At 42.4% G+C, this 15,955-nt stretch overlaps 2 protein-coding genes across 2 annotated transcripts in view; one reads left to right on the forward strand and one right to left on the reverse strand.

Annotated features, from left to right (window-relative positions):
- Positions 1-4,557: 4,557 nt before the first annotated feature.
- On the forward strand, positions 4,558-8,631 carry MGME1 (mitochondrial genome maintenance exonuclease 1). The gene is made up of 4 exons (XM_009696597.1): positions 4,558-5,141; positions 6,315-6,537; positions 6,959-7,091; positions 8,427-8,631. Exons 1-4 carry the CDS (start codon positions 4,604-4,606, stop codon positions 8,559-8,561), a joined length of 1,029 nt encoding a protein of 342 aa, XP_009694899.1. The 5' UTR covers positions 4,558-4,603; the 3' UTR covers positions 8,562-8,631.
- Positions 8,632-13,102: 4,471 nt separating this feature from the next.
- The window catches only part of OVOL2 (ovo-like zinc finger 2), a gene marked incomplete at its 5' end in the record, with an annotated part of 4,397 nt that continues 1,544 nt past the window's right edge, over positions 13,103-15,955 (reverse strand). The window contains one exon of the mRNA XM_009696598.1: positions 13,103-13,492. Coding sequence (XP_009694900.1) covers positions 13,182-13,492 — 311 coding nt within the window. The remainder of the gene's footprint in view (positions 13,493-15,955) is intronic.

The raw sequence follows: 15,955 nt of genomic DNA on the forward strand, positions 1-15,955 counted from the left end.
GCATGCCCGCTGAGGCAGTGGGGTAGGCCGCCGTCGAGCAGGGCTTCTTGTCCAGAATGACTTATCCCTGAGGGAATGAGAGGGAAGCCCTCCACAAGCGTAGGCTGTCCAGCGCTATCTGGGATTTTCGGGCACCTGCCGCCTATGCAGGTGGTTTTCTGTCTGCGGGAGGGCACTTGCTGGTCACCAATATTAGGCCAGCTCTTTCACGGGCTGCTTTGCCAAAACTGCTGACTTTGTGTTGCAGCCTTGTTTCCCACTAATTCCCTTCCCAGGGCTGAAGCTTCTTGTCCCTTTGGTCCAGTGTAGCTCTGCGGGCTTGTGCTTTAAACTGGGTTGCTAAATTTAATTTGCCTTTTTCTCCCCATGCTCTTAACATCCCAAAGGAGGGAGGTGTATTTTTAACCTGGATCGGTTCAATGATTTAGCTTACAAACTGCAAGGAACCAAAGAGGAGAGGTTGGGGGGCAGGGAATGGGTGAGTGTGCAAAGTCTTAAAGGTGATATAGCTGTCAAAGCCCTGCATTATTAAGTTATAACCAGGAGAAAAAGAAAGTTGTCATTCTGACCAAGAAGATAGGTTACTGTTGCCCTTCTACATCAAATAATAATACTTCTTCCCAGAGAAAAGCCTGTGATGTTAACTTAAAATTATACCTTCATCGGTGGATTTGCTCTCCTCAAATTAGGGACACAGGGCAACAGATCTGTAATTATGTTTGGTAGTGCTCTTTCTTATTATCTCTGAAGTAAATTAGTGCTTTTGTTTGCTTGATAGGTGACTGTGGAGAAAAAGCTATGCTGATTATTGTCTGAAACCATAGTTGGAGGGCGGTTTTTACAGACGTGAACATTTACTTAAGTAACATTTTTGTTTCCCTCTCTGAGGCCGCTCATTCCTATCCTGGAAAAACTTCCTCAGTTGTGTTAGTGCAGTTGTTGTGGGGGCTGCAGAGTCAGCTAGCTTGGGAAACTTAAAAGAAGTCATCCTTCCCCCCCCCCATTATTTTATTTGTGTTCAGTTCTCCAGTGTGGCTCTTCATGCAATACTTGAAGCAATTCTGCCAGTCGTCGAACACAAACGGTTTCAGAGAGAAGGGAGACGCTTCTACAGGGAGAAATATCAGTTAAATTCTCTTGTGTACAAGAGTAGACCCAGACCACTCCAACTCCATTTCCTTCTTGTAAATGTAAGTTATTTGCACAGAAACGCCACTGTGATTTATTGAAAAATACACGTTTCTTTGTTCTGCTAGATACAAGCGCTCTTTATTTCTTAGCAATTCTAGAACTCTTTCCTTTTGTACAACAGCACAGCAGCTGACAAACTCTCCCTTTCCTGGTGGTTCAGTTCATAGTGCACAAACATTTCCACAGATATTACTCCAGAAAAATAGAGGCTGTTAATTTAAAATTCAGACTAGGCGTTGCTGAAACACTGCATCAGTGTTACAGTAAATTAGTTCTAGGGCTCGTAGTATTTCATATTGTAATAGCCGTACGACTCAAAACACTGATCAGGTATAAATTTATTCCTTAAAAATACTGACAGGTCAGGTTGCTATAAGTGAACTTTATGCTGAATCAGGTATCATCTTGCTTCCTGCAGCTGACGCAAAGCCAGAATAAACTTTTGTGCTCTGGCTAATGTGACAAATTCACAGTCATTGACCCAGCATTTATTCTGTCCTGATTAATACACTTCGGTAAGCGCATTAATGGTCATCAAACAATAGCCTGAGAAACTACAAGCTTGGGTACTATTGCATTGGTGCTGTTTTATTTTAAATCACAACTTCAGCAGCTCTGTGTAGAGGTAAACCCCAAGAGAGGAGAGGTTAATTTTTCTGCACTGCTTCTTATGATGAAAAAATACGGTGAAGCAATTTGCTTATGTTATTAAAGCCTGACATTTACGTATCCCTTTGCTGCTTTTACTGTTTTTCGTTACCTCCTGCAGCAAACTGACACCTGTAGTGTGCTAACATCACTCATTCTTTTTCAGAAAGGGGAAGATTCTGTCAGGTAACTGATCCCATTCCAACACCAAAAAAATGTATTAAAAAATGTGATATTCTTCTGAGAAGAATTACTTACTGGAAATCCTGGCATAGCAGCTTTGCAGAAGTGAGCTGCTTTATGATAGTCAATTGATAAAACAGGGGAGCTTCTTGGAAATCAATTTGTAGCACAATTGGTCGTAATAGTGAAGACATACAAAATACACTGAGTGAGAAACCAAGGAGAACTGAAAAACTGAAACATGTATACTTCATAAAAAGTACCTCTTTATGCTGTTACAAATTTCTCGCAAGCTGTAGAAACAGCTTTTTGAGATGTAAGAAATGAGAGGTAACATAAAATTTGGTTATGTTTCACCTAAATTTGTAAAACTTCCTCATGTGTCCATGAAATGAAGCAGGGCAGAACTTAAGTAACAGAATATAGACAGTCCAATTTCTTGCTGCTGTGTAACCTGCCTAAAGCAGGTTGTTCTCTTTTTGTGGCAGAACTTGCCTACTTTTGTGGCAATAAAATGGTTGAAATGGTCTTGTTTGTCCTTTTGTAATGCACCTGACTGGGCTTTTCTCATGTGCAGGCAGGAGAGTAGTTTTGACAGGAATTGGAAAGTCAGAGGGCGCTCAGAGCGTCATGTCCATTTTTGCTGTTGAATACTGGGAAATGAGAAAACGAGTGCAACTCCACCTAGCCCAGTTCTAGTGGGTAAGCAAAGCGGATCTAGATTTGCTTCAATATTAAGTAAAATATGATTCAAAAAGGGAAGTGATACATTCAAAGTATCTTAAATGGTAAGGTTTCCTTGTAAGGTAGCTTGCTTTATATCTAATCAGACTGTAAAAAGTCAGTAGCAGAATTAACCAGTTGGTGTTTTCATTATTTTCCTCTATTACTCTCTTAGGGACCATGAAGCAGTTCTAAAATCATTAACTATTTTGATTGATAAGCATTGTAGTTAGAGGAACCCCTTACTAAAGACTGAGTGAAACCATCTAACAACAGTGTGGCAAATCTGGCTGTAGGGCACCTGGTACTGGGTCAGAAATGCCACTGCTATGTGACACAAGGTTCTGATCCAACTGAATTGTGTTTTCCTGGTTCAGATTTGCTTTTGACAGATTGCAGAACAGTTATTATTTCCCCAAACCTTAAAAAGTCAGCAAAAAAAAGCCAGTAAAGAAAAAAGCAATGTATCTGCCTACTCCTGATTAAACTTCCACAGCTGGATGGTTTTGTCCTTCACAGATGAAGAACAGTATTTATGGAACTGGAGTCCAAGGTATCGGCCTCTTGTTACAAGATGCCTGATCTAATCGGCTGCAGCTGATACAGCCCCATCTTTGCAAACCGTTCTGTGTGACAGATGCCTGCACCCACACCTTGGTGTCACTGCATGAGCCACAGGATCTCTCCTTACAAAATAACTCCTCCTACATTTTTGGTTTTTGTGGCGCCTACGGCTTGGGCAGTGTATGAAGGGCTGTGTAAGTAGTGTGGGGAAAGACAAGAGTAAAATTAAAGCGTCGTCAGGAACAAAATGCTGATGTTAGTTCGCAGTGTGCCTTGCCTGTAGTCTTTGTTTGCAGTGGACAGAAGGGAACTTTGTAATGGTAAGCGGATAACTTTCAGTAGGAGAATAAGGCGTCAATTCTGCAAGTATTTAGTGTTGATTTAAATGCTGCTATTCAAGTGTTTACATTTTATCCATGTGCCTGAACTTTCCTAGGACTTAGCACTGCAGTTACAATGCAGTTTTGAAAGCTATGCTGTGAACAATATTTCTGGTATACTGGTTTTGCTTTTAAACTTCCCAGGTGTCTTAGAACAGAACTGTGTTTGAAACTCACTTTAGCAAAAATACTTTTATATTTTACTCTGATGTTTAAAAGATTAATTTGCATCTGAAGATACTTGCAGTACATCTGGTTTCTCTTTGGCTTTCCCAGTCTCGAGTCTCCCAATTTCAGAATGCATGGACTGCTGCTGTCTGCTTTCTCCTAGGTATACAGAAGAAAAACTTCGTTTTATTCTCCAAAAGGTACTTTGTCCGCTCAGTCCCCTTAAGTTGGGCATCCAGTGTAAACTTACATGTTTTTAATAGCTCACAACAATGAATTTGCTTCATTCTCTTCTGCGTAGCCTTTTTTTTTTATTTTCCCCCTCCGTCTTTTGGAGGGTTATTTCTTGCAGATCAGGTTTCTGTGTCTACATTCATCAGGGTTTTGATACTGTTGCTATAAGAGCATCCTCTGCTGCAGCTTTTGCTACTTGCAACATGTTTATGCGTTTGCCCTGTTTCAGATTTTGCAGACCAGCAGCAGGTCTTTTCAGGATCATTTTCTCTTTTCATTGCTTATTGGTTCTTTCTCTTATTCTGTTCTTTATCTAAAGGAGTTTTGGTGGCATAAAGTGTTTGAAGACACTTTATGACCATAGCAGTTCTTTATTTGGCAAAGGGCAAAAATAGGTTGATGGTAGAGTTTTCAGACTCTGGAAATCACAAATTTCTTTTTCTACAGGGGGAAAATATGGTAACCTACAGACTGTTCCTAATAGAAGAAAGAAAACTCTTAACTACTCACAAATGCTTCTTGTCAGAATGAAATTCCTACAGCTACTGTCCAGGAAACCAGGGAAACTGGAAATGCTTTTTCGAATACCTTTTTGCCAAAAGCAATTCCCACATATGTGTCTGGCTACCTCCACGTCTCTTTATAGTAAAAAGAAAAAAGTGAACAGTTATGAACAAGTTGACCAAGAAAAATACAAGAACTTGGTCTACTCTGTTACATCCTACAAAACCAGCGCCCAAACACCAGAGACAATATTTGAAGAAGATAATTTGTTATATGGGCCACCGAATAAACACAGACCTCCAGTTAAAGCTGAAACAAAAACTCCCAAGAACTGGGTTCCTTTAATAAACCCCAACAAGAGAATTCCCCTTCTCAACAGTGATTCAAACCACCCCATGAAAATCGCTTTACAAAAAACAAAAATGCCCAGTGTTACCCGTATTCTTCAACAGACTATTTCTCCACAGCAAGCCTTCTATCTAGAAAGATGGAAGCAGAAAATGATACTGGAACTTGGAAAAGACGGTTTTGCAGAGTATACTAAAAGTAAGTCTAACCACACTGTGATGGCAAAGTTGAAGCAATAGTCTGGATCACTGGCTGGGACGTGCTAGCATCGCTGCAGCGTCTGGCCCTGCAAGTTGAGTGTTTCTGAAATCCTTTAAGTTGTTAGCATTTCAAGGGGCAAGAGCGTATTATGAGCACAGCAATGAATCTAAGCTCTGATCTTTTTTCTAGGACCACTAAAATGGATTCAGAAACGTGTGGGAAACGAGAATTAGACCCTAGACATTCTTTGCTCTATCCTCTCTGCTCTCCTTTATGTCTCTATTTGTTAGTATCTATATACAAATAGATATTTTCCAGCTGATGTTATTGAGCCTGTTTGCAGATACAAAGCTACTTTGTACCAAGATGGAAATAAGTATTCTGAAATCATAGCATCTTGAGTGTTTAAAAACCCGTGTGTCTTGCTGTTTATGCGGAAGTTCTTCGGTAACTGTTGAGTTTATCCAGTATATATAGCCTCTTCTATGAAATTGCCGTGCCTTTAGAGGTTTCCATTTTGTAAGACTTACAAAGGTGACTTCCTCCAAACTGCAGGGCTGAAGGGGATCTGGGAGGACCTGGGGGATACTTGGTAGCCTCTTGTAGCAATGTTGATAAATACTCCTTACATGAATTACTATGCTTTTTAAAACTGAATATCCTGTGTTTATGCTTTTTGAGTTACTAAGAACTTCAGTGAATAAGATGGCATAACAAACCTTACGTATCTATTTAAAAATTATCTTTCTTGGAATCATTTCTGAGATAAGCCCTTACTCCTAGAACTATGCCCGCCTGTTTCAGAAGGAAATTGGTGCTATTCAAATGAACCAATACAGCAGAAGATGCAAATGCAGCAGAAGCAGCCTAGAATAATGTTTTTAATTCATAGAAATTCACCAATGCCTTTGAATAAACAATTAAATTAAAAATCGTATTTTTTTTCTGAGCAATTAGTGAGACCAAAAAAAGTAAAGTAAGCATTAATATAAGAGATACTAATTTTACTGTTCACAATTTATTTTTCTGTCTCATTCTCTTCTACTCCCCAGTGTTTCAGTACGAAAAACAGGACTAGTGTAAGAGCTGTGTGGTGTAATATCTAGAATACAAGTCAGTCAGGTATTATAAGCAGTCTCTAAAATGTGGGTTTTTTCACCTATTTCTTAGATCTTTTCCTCCAAGGAGAGCTCTTTCATGCAGCTTTGGAATCTATATTCCTCTCTGAAGAGATGGCAACTAAGGAGCAGAAAGAAGATGTTGCTATTTCCGGCTACTTATCAAGTGTGCAACATGTCTTAAAAGATATCAGCGAAGTGAAAGCTCTGGAAAGTGCAGTTCAGCACGAGACTCTTCAGTATCTGGGCCTGGTAGACTGCGTGGCTAAGTATCGGTGAGGTACTGGTTCTCTAAGAAACCCGCTAATGCCAGTGTTGCGTGGTGCTCGGTGGTGCCTGGGAGGCTGTGTCCCAGGCTGTGTGTTGGCGAGCTGTTGGGGGGAAGCTGGATAGATCTCTAAGAGCAGCAAAATGGATGAACCTGTTGACAGAAGTGGTGCTGTTTCTGGTGGAGAATTTAGGGTTTAGTGATCCTCAGCAGTTGCAAGAAGCTGCAGCAGATGTGAGTAAGCCTTGATTTTTGAGATCTAAACTACCGTTGTGCAAGAGACCTGCTTAGACATAATAATGAGCGACGTGACATCAGAGTGAAACAGGCTGAGAGCGATATGACTTTCATTGCTATCTCATCCCTTATTTCTTACTTATGACTAAACTTAAGTTTAAAATGTTGTCCTATCTTGTTCTTTTATGCAGAGGCCAGTTGTGTGTGATTGACTGGAAAACTTCAGAGAAACCGAAGCCATCTCTCAAGAATACTTTTGACAACCCATTACAGGTTGCAGCATATATTGGAGCCATAAATGATGATGCCAATTATGACTTCCAGGTCAGTAGGCCTGCTACCTGCCAAGACAAGCAGCAGCACCCACGTTATTTTCATTTCTCCCCACCTACTGCCTTTAGCACCTGCTGTCCATCATGGAACTGTTCATAGGATTTGAAACAAAGCGGCCCAGTCTTCCATCAGGTCGAGCTGACAGACTGTGAAATAACCACGGCTCTTGCTAATCCTGCTGGCTTTGCCTATCAGCAGTATATTTTCAGTGGGTTTAAGGAACAGCTCGGTGGGACTGAGGAATGCTCAGCCTCCTAGAGAGGCAGGTGAACTCACAGTGACTTGGCACCTGGGCAACCCCCAGTGCTTTGTTCTGTGTGGGTTTTGCTTGTGTTGAGAGTAGAAACAGGAAGGAGAAGTAGTAAAGCAAAGAGCCTGCAAACAGGGAAATGGGGTGGGAGGGCATCATGTGGTGCTATATCCCACTAGCAAATTGTGGGTTTCCTTGTGTTGAGAGTAGAAACAGGAAGGCAAAGAGCCTGCAAACAGGGAAATGGGGTGGGAGGGCATCATGTGGTGCTATATCCCACTAGCAAATTATTTACCTAGAGTGTTTGGAAGCTGTACAGTGTTTGCTCAGAGGAAAGCAGTGTGTTGTCAATCACTTAATTAGAAGACAGTGGAATAATGTATTTAAAGACTCCAAACGCAATTCTAGCCAGGCCTGCTTGGCCTGAAGGATTGTTATTTCAATACAAAGCGTTGAAGAGGGGAAAACACAAAGCAGAAGAGAGCAGGGTAATTCATAGGCTGTGCAGAGGACTTTCTAGAATACTGCAGAGGTCGGTAAACACAGGCACTTAACAGACATGATCCTTACAGAGTGAAATATAGGCAGTAATTTTAGAATTCTCCTGTTAGCCTCCTGTCCCCCACCTCTTTCTCTTCACACCGGTGGCTGTTTGGGATTTGGGTTAGATATTTGTCAAGTATGAAAGATGTCAGAACATACCTAAGTAACCATTTCCATTCAGACTGATGCCGGAGAATGGCATCAGCCTGGTTATATGACCCCAGGCAAAACCTCGTCAGTCACTGGGAATTTTACCGGCATCTGCAAGGTTTAAGTAGACCCTGTCACTCCAACACTCAGAATTCGAGTCCTCTGGTTTTCACCAAAGTCAGTCAGAGCTTTGGACTCTGACTGAGACTTTGGAACATTTGAATGTTAGCATCCGAGTATTTTATGGTGAACTGTTCCCATTTCTTATTTAAGATACGTATATGTTAAGATGACATTTTGCAGTACAGTTTAGTTTTCAGAATTGCTGATTGAAATTGCATATTAATGTTGAATTTCTGACAACCTTCCATTTTTCACTGTAGGTTAGTTGTGGACTCATTGTGGTTGCGTATAAGAACGGCTCCCCAGCGCATCCGCATTTCATGGATCCTGAGCTGTGCTCGCAGTACTGGAATAAGTGGCTTTTGCGCCTTGAAGAGTACATGGACAAAAACTAACCCAAACTAAGCTATGCAGAGGCAAGTGGTCTGAGCACAGAGCCAAAGCAAGAATCTTTTGTTTAAATCTGCCATTTCAATACTTTTTTTTTTTTTTGAGGAACTTTGGCTGATTTCTTAATATCAGGCTTTTTTCCTCCTAAACAAAAAACAAAAAAACCCAAGGAAATTTGGAATAGGGAAAGTCTGTTTGCTTATGTTGTAGGTGTCTTAAGTGGAGCAGGCACGGCAAAGTCAACTTAACCTCTGTTTTTCCCCACACAGTTTATACAACCTGAGATTGATAGGAAAGTTTCCATTATCAAGTAAACCGGCTCAATCAAATAATCCTTCTTTTGTCATTTTTGAGAAAAAAAACCTGCTGCAGAACTGAGGCTTTGAAAATGAAGTTGGTGAACTTAAAGCAAAGCGACATCTGCATTGTCTGAGCTGAGAGAAATGCAAACTATAAACAATTGAATATAGTAGACTCAGTTTCAGTCAGCTTAGTTCTTGCTCATCTCAAAGATACCTATTAACAGGCGTGTTACTATTCATGGTTTTTCTTATGGCAACGACTGTAAAAACTGCGTTAAGAATTATAACCAAAGTTCTCCTAAGCAGTTATTTAAAATACTAAGGCAAAGTGATCATTTAACAGAAGTGGCTTAGCAAAAGAGGATCAGAATTGTAACTGATACGCTTAGAAATTTCCAGCAAGTGTTCTGAAAGGCAGAAAGTTTGACTACTACTAGTGGCTCCTCCTCCTGCAGGTTTCTGAACAAGCCCTGTGACCCACAAAAAAGGAACAGCGGAAGTGTGAATGGGCTTTGTACTTGAGGTGGTGAGGCTCTGTGCAGGCCAAGTCTGCAACTGTCCTGAGCTCTCCTGACTTTGCTGTGGATCCGAGCTGACAAGGAGCCTACCCATGTGGAACGATCTCCAGTGTCAAGTTATAGCGTCTGCCAGCACGAGGAAGTGTCTTTATAAAAGCAGACTCCTGACTTTGAAGCCGAGCCTTCTGAGGAATTAAGAGCTGCTAATAGGTTTTTGGGGGTAGGGTTGTTTATTGTAGATTATTTTTTTTTCCAAGTAATTTCGTGAATAAATGTTCTAAAATAGAAGTTACTTTTTCGAAGCTTGTTTCATAAAATCAAGTCTATAAGCATTGATGATGTCAAGTGGTATTGCTTTGTGCATTGCAAACCTGGAAAGCTTTTTTCCTCATTCTCTTTGTTTTCTCTGAACTTTATGTGTGAGTTTTCATAATACCACTGCAGATTACAAATAAAAATACGAAAGCTTCGAGAAAATGTGCCAGAACCATACCTAAAAAGGCCAGTGGGCAGGCTTGCTGCTGAAGAAACTTAAACCTCTATAGTGCTTAATCTTCCGCTCCTCCAGTGTCCTGAACTGTGGAAACCTGTGCAATGAAACTTAGTTATAGTGGTACTTGCTTATTTAAACCTGGTCTGGTGATGTTATGATTACTCTGTGCTTAATTAGATCTCTATCTAAAAAGACAAACCATGGAGACTGATAAACTGAGTTCGGAGATGACTAACCACGACGATGCTGCGTGAGTGTTCAGAAGTTCTACCTGTTTTACAGGTATCTTCCCACATCACAGAATTTTAGCAAGTGGGTGGTTCGACGTCACCAAACACGGTCACTTTTCTGTGAAAGATAGCTCTGTGGATACAAAGAGGGTGGGCATAGGGAAGAGGTAAGATGCCCTGGGCAGAAGCAGGAGGTGATAAAAGGTGCTGAATTTCCTGGTGGTGATTGGGATTGGCTAAATAGCGAGAGTGTGGAAGAGTTGGGCAATGTTTGGGTGGGATCGTGGCCCTCATCAGTGCATCATACAGCCCTTAGATGTGCTTGGCCCACAAAAGATTTCAGTCTCATCCTGCCTCCTAGTAAATAAGGACAAGTCTGGCGCCTGGGCACCTGGTGGTTTCACCTCTGTTCATTTGTTTAACAAAAGCTTTGTGTCTGAGGAAGGCTGCCAGCTTCACTGGCAGTGGTACCTTGTAAACCTGTCTTTAAGTCTCAGACGAGTCTGGGCCATCAGAGAGCCCGGAGAAGGCAGACGGCCTTCAAAGGCCAGAGCAGTGGAAATTACTTGTGTCTGTCTCACCCTTCTGCCTTGGGCATCCCGGGGGGAGCTCTGGAGCATTTCTGTAGCGGCACAAGGTCTTGTGCCTTGGGGTGGTTTTGTCTCATAACAGCACTGGCAGATGGCCGTTGCCAGTGTCATGCAAACTCAAACCCACTTCGTGACCAGTTTAAACTAACTTGCCAGACTCTTAAATTGACGCGCCCAAGGCATCTGCTACAGGCAGTATCTGTCCTCTGCAGAAAAAAACCAGCCAGACAATCTAGCTACAACGTCCAGCTTGTTAGAGCCTTGCTCTCCATCCCGAGTGGTTTCTTCCATGTACCGTTACCTGCTGCTTTGCTCTGTTGCTGTGAAAGCTTTCTTCGACTTGAGATGGCCCGCCTCAACGTGGCTGTAGTTCTTTCGGCAGGGACATGCTTTGGAGGGAAATCAAAAGCAATGTGTGCTACAGGAGGGGGGGGAAATAAAAAAACAAACCACGTGTGCACAGGTGCGCACATACCTACCCAAAATGTGTCTCCAGCCAGATAGGGAGGGTTTCGGCTGCACCTCCGCTGCGCCGGCGTAAGGGCTGAGGTTCCAGCAGAGCTAAGCAGGCAAATCCTGTGCCGTTAGGTGAACGCTAGTCTTTGCTCGGACGGCCTGTGCTGAGCAGTCCCACCTCGGAGCTGTTACGGTTCATGAGCGAGACCCTGCTGGGAGGGTTACGGGGGAGTCTTGCCAGCACAACTGGCTGAACCAGCTGTTAACGCTGCTCTCAGCCAGGCCATTTTGTCGATGTATTTGCAAGCACACCAGCTTCGCTCAGAGCGAGCAACCTTCCATTTAGACTCTTCAGTTACAATAGCATCATCTCAGAAGAACTGGGGATCAGCACATAAGCTTTAGCTCTTTATGCAAAGTAAGGATCATCTAATTTACCTCAGATGCTTTTTTTTTCCCCCCCATGGACTGCCCATTTATTAAAGTATTCTGCGAACTTTCTGTTACATAGGATGACAAGTTTGGTCTTTACACAGTAGCATCACTTTATTCTCATTTTTCAAGCTCCCGAGCACCGACAGTTGTGCTGAATAAAGTATTAATATCATTAGAAATGCTTTAAAACGCCTAGAAGCTTTTCCCCACAAAACCCCAAGCGGCTGCCTGTACGAAACTGAGGCAAGTGGAGAAGATTCTTTACGATTCTTGCAGAGACGCTCGGAATCATTTTTAGTAGTAACACTACGAAGGTCCTGGCTATGACTCTGCATTTTAGGTGGGTTACTTTTCAGCTCTTGTTTCAACATATATAGAATACAGCATATCCTCCCCAAAAGTAGCGCTTTATTTTGAGCAGGAAATGAATTTGGGGAATTTAGATGAAATTCATTAATTGTTATGCATTTCAATTGATATAAAACCTGTTTAGCAGCTGTGTCCATTAAGTTAAGAGAGATGAATAACGTGCACTCGGACCAGAGTACCTTGTGGTTGCCAAGTGGATGAGAGGCCAGATTTGTGCCTACAATTTTGCCCCAATCTCACGAGGTGGACAGGCTAAGCCTCCCTTGTCGCTGCATTGCACTGCTCTGTTGTATTAGTGAACAGGCACTTAATTGTTAAAAAGACAAAAATCCCCACACAAACACACTCGCACGCACACACGCCATAAAATACACACAAACTTGCATTTCATCATGACACAAAATAGATACCTTCAAGTCATTAAAATGTTTTCTTTGGGTTTCTGGGTTGATATTGATATATTTTAAAAAGATGTGTTAATAATCCCCAAAGTGAGCGTGACAAGTCCAGGAACCATCAAAGTTAAGGTTACGCTTAAATCTAAACGTGATAAAAGGAAGTTCACAGCTTAAAGTACCTAAAACATGACCGTAAGTCTGCCCTGGAATACTGTCGTTCGCTAGTAGAGAAAGTTTGGGAGGAAAAAGTTCTGCATCCTTTAAAAACAAAAAGTTTCAGCTCACCTTGGATCACGCTTCCGTAATTGTTAGTGTACTGCACAGGGAGCAGAGTTAAGGTTATTTACACCTTTTAACTTATTTACCGATACAACGTGTTCCTGTTCTTCAGACCATTTTAATTCATTTTGCATAGAACAATGTACTCGTAGCTGCTCTTACGCGGCACTTTTCACTCAAACCTCTCAAAAGTAATTTGTACAGGAGGTACTGGGTGTTATCATTACAAAATACACCGGGGAAAGGTGAACTTATTTGTCAGCGGCCACTCGGACATGTGGTAGAGCTGAAATAGAAAACGGGTTGCCTGAATGTCAGTTCAGTAAATATTCCATCCGAGAGGTGACGGCCTCTTCCAAGCTTTCCATTAATTATTTTTGGCCAGATATAAAAAGTCTGGTGTTTGCATCATATACGGGAATATTTCTTTCAAGTTGAGGTTCTACCAACATCAAGAGAGTCCCGTTAACGAAACTGATTTTTAAAAAAATAATATATATATATATAGTCCTACGTGTAAACTTCATTCCTTTAGACCACTGTAAATCCATTGTGTTACTCGTCTTTGTCGTCATCTTTGGAGTTCCTCTGCAGGACAGGGCTCAGTTTGTTTTGCAAAACCGCCGCAAGTTTTTTTGAGGTTTTTTTCAGGAAAGCGCTTCCGGGGTGAACGTTACTGACGTGGAGGTACAGGTCCTCCTGCGTGGGGCCTGTGTAGCCGCAGTCTTCGCACACGTAAAGTTTATCTCGCCTCTGTTTGTAGGCGTATTGCTGCTGCACGCCGTGAATCTTCTTAAGGTGGGACTCTAGGGAACAGCGCTGGGTGAAGGCTTTGTTGCAAACCTCACATTTGTAAGGACGAATTCCTGCAACATTAAAAGACAGCAATTACCATTCTCATTTACGTTTCTTCCAGCCGACTAAGGAACTGGCTAAGAGCAAGGCTCCGGCCTCTCAGCTCTTGAGCAAATACTTAGCACCAGGGAGCTACTAGCCCGAGGAACTATCTAAATAAAACACCTAAAATTTTCAGGAATGGGTTGATATATTTAGGCGTAGGAAAGCTAGGAACGTTTCACAAAGACGTATGCAGACGCTGAGGATGACAGGTGCCCATCAGCGCTTTGGTCCTAAAGAAGCTGTTGCCAACTTTGCAAAACTTACCCTTTAGACCCCGGACTTTTTGAAGTCCTGTGATTAGGTAAAGCTATCGGTTTCAGCTGACCTTTCATTTTGGCTTTTCTAATGAATGAAATCTTGTATCTCGGTAAGATGTTAATTTTTCTCTTTTAGTGAGCGAAGCTTAATGAGGCTTCAGAGAACGGCAGCCCAACACAAGCATATGGCGATCACAGTACTTCAAAGGAGCGAGGGCGGTTTCGTAGAATATAGATTCGATGACTTGAGATTACAAGCTCAAGTTCTAGAAGAGAAGTGCAGTAAGATGAAAGAAACAGGTACCTGTGTCTCCAGAGGAGGGAAAAGGCGCTGCCTCGTGATTTGAATGCCCGAGCAGTTTTGTTCGGTACAGACAACCAGCGTTACAAAAATAGAGCCGTAAAGAGCATCCGTTTTACCACCAATCAACACTGATTTAGCAACGGTACTTGAATGCAAGTAGCTGAGGGTTTAGCAACACTTGGGAAAAAAAAACCTAAACCACTTGTGATTTTTACTTACTAGATTAGCCCAGTAAGTTTTCAAGCAAAGACCAGCCTTAAAACTGGTGCAAGGAGTTACCTAAACCCCTCTCTTTTCCCAACAAAAGGTGAAACGCGAGTGAGCGGACGATCAGACCTACGGTGAGCCAGGTAAAAAAAGGCCAAGCACACACGTCCGTACGGATGGCTGTAACTTCGTAATCGCATCGCGTTCAGTTCACCACTCGGTCGCTGATCTTTCTACCAGAAATCCAAACTAATTAGAAGTTCCAATAAGCAGTATCTTGACCGCATTTTTGCAAGTCTTGTAAAAGGAGGTTATCCCAGTGCACCGGCTTAAACTATCACGACTAAAGTTTCCAAACACCTACTGCTGTGCGCCTGCTTCAGTTCCATTAAATTGCAATTGGAGAGAAACTCCACGTCTTCATTAGAATTCACACACAAAAAATGTATCTTTTCCAAACAGCATTTTGGGTGCAGTTTCATGCAATTTAAACCTTCGCCGTCCTTGATTCCCGCTGCCAACCGTGCTCCACAGGCATGCACGCAAGCACAAGAGGGGTAGTCCCAGGATGGCACAGCCCATCAGGGCTGTGGGAACCTTTTCATTACTTAGGAATCATTTTAAAATTTTAATTTTACTGTGTATATTCGTTACTTTTTAATGTTTAAGTCTGCTTGTACCATGAAGCTAGACTGGGACGTTCGGCTTTCACTCTCTGACGCTACCCTGCTGCTGCACAGCGTGGTTACAAATGCTGCACAGCAATTTCTGCTGGAACACCGACACTCAGTGAAGCACGTGCGGATGAGCACACACAGCTACAAAATAAACCCCCCACTACCCCTTCCAGTCCGTTTGTCTTCTTTTTAACATTCAAATATAGTCCAGCTTTCCTGAACAGCAATCAACTTTGACATAAAAAAGGCCACCACTTTCAGAGATGCCGTATTTCAGCCTGGAAATGATAACATGCCAATGCGTTATTGGTACCGGGGCTGCAGCCAGCCTTCATCCCCGCCACCACCCAAGGCACCAGGCAAATACAACATATGTGAATGTCCGTCCTGGCTTTACACTGGAGAGGAGGAATGGCGATGCCAGATTTCTTATAGTAAATTTGGGGACAATCTAAACTGTAAGATCCGCATTTCCAGGACAGTGGGTTTTCACTCCTCTCCACTACAAAGATCCTTCTTCCCTTCCGGAGTTTCACAAAATTGGCTCCACTCCTGCATAGTGAGTGCAACCCTACCTGCCACAGGATATATATATATTTTTAGCTTCTGAACAGAGACCTTCTTGGATTTGGTTTCTGAATTGCAAAGGATGAGTGGCCAGGTTGAAAAATCACTTCCTTCAGAAGCACCAACTCCGCACTTCAGCCATACCCCAGTGGCAGCTCCCTCCTCGCAGCCAGCAGCTTTCCTTTCCACATGAAAGCTTTGCAAACAAACCAAAACAGCCCCAAAACATTGGCTCCAGCCAACGCTTTCCCATCGAAACGGACGGCATTGTTTCCGTGAGCTCTACTCCTAAGAAACAACTCCTGCCTACCAACGTACTCGCAGCGCCTCTAGCATTTTGCCCGGTTAATGGTGCCTCAGCCAAAAAAGAAGCATTGCAGAACGAGCCCAAATAATCGGCAGGTCCCGTAGGGAAAC

Source organism: Cariama cristata, unplaced genomic scaffold (genome assembly GCF_000690535.1).
Source record: "Cariama cristata isolate BGI_N322 unplaced genomic scaffold, ASM69053v1 scaffold27553, whole genome shotgun sequence".
Taxonomy (NCBI): Eukaryota; Metazoa; Chordata; class Aves; order Cariamiformes; family Cariamidae; genus Cariama; species Cariama cristata.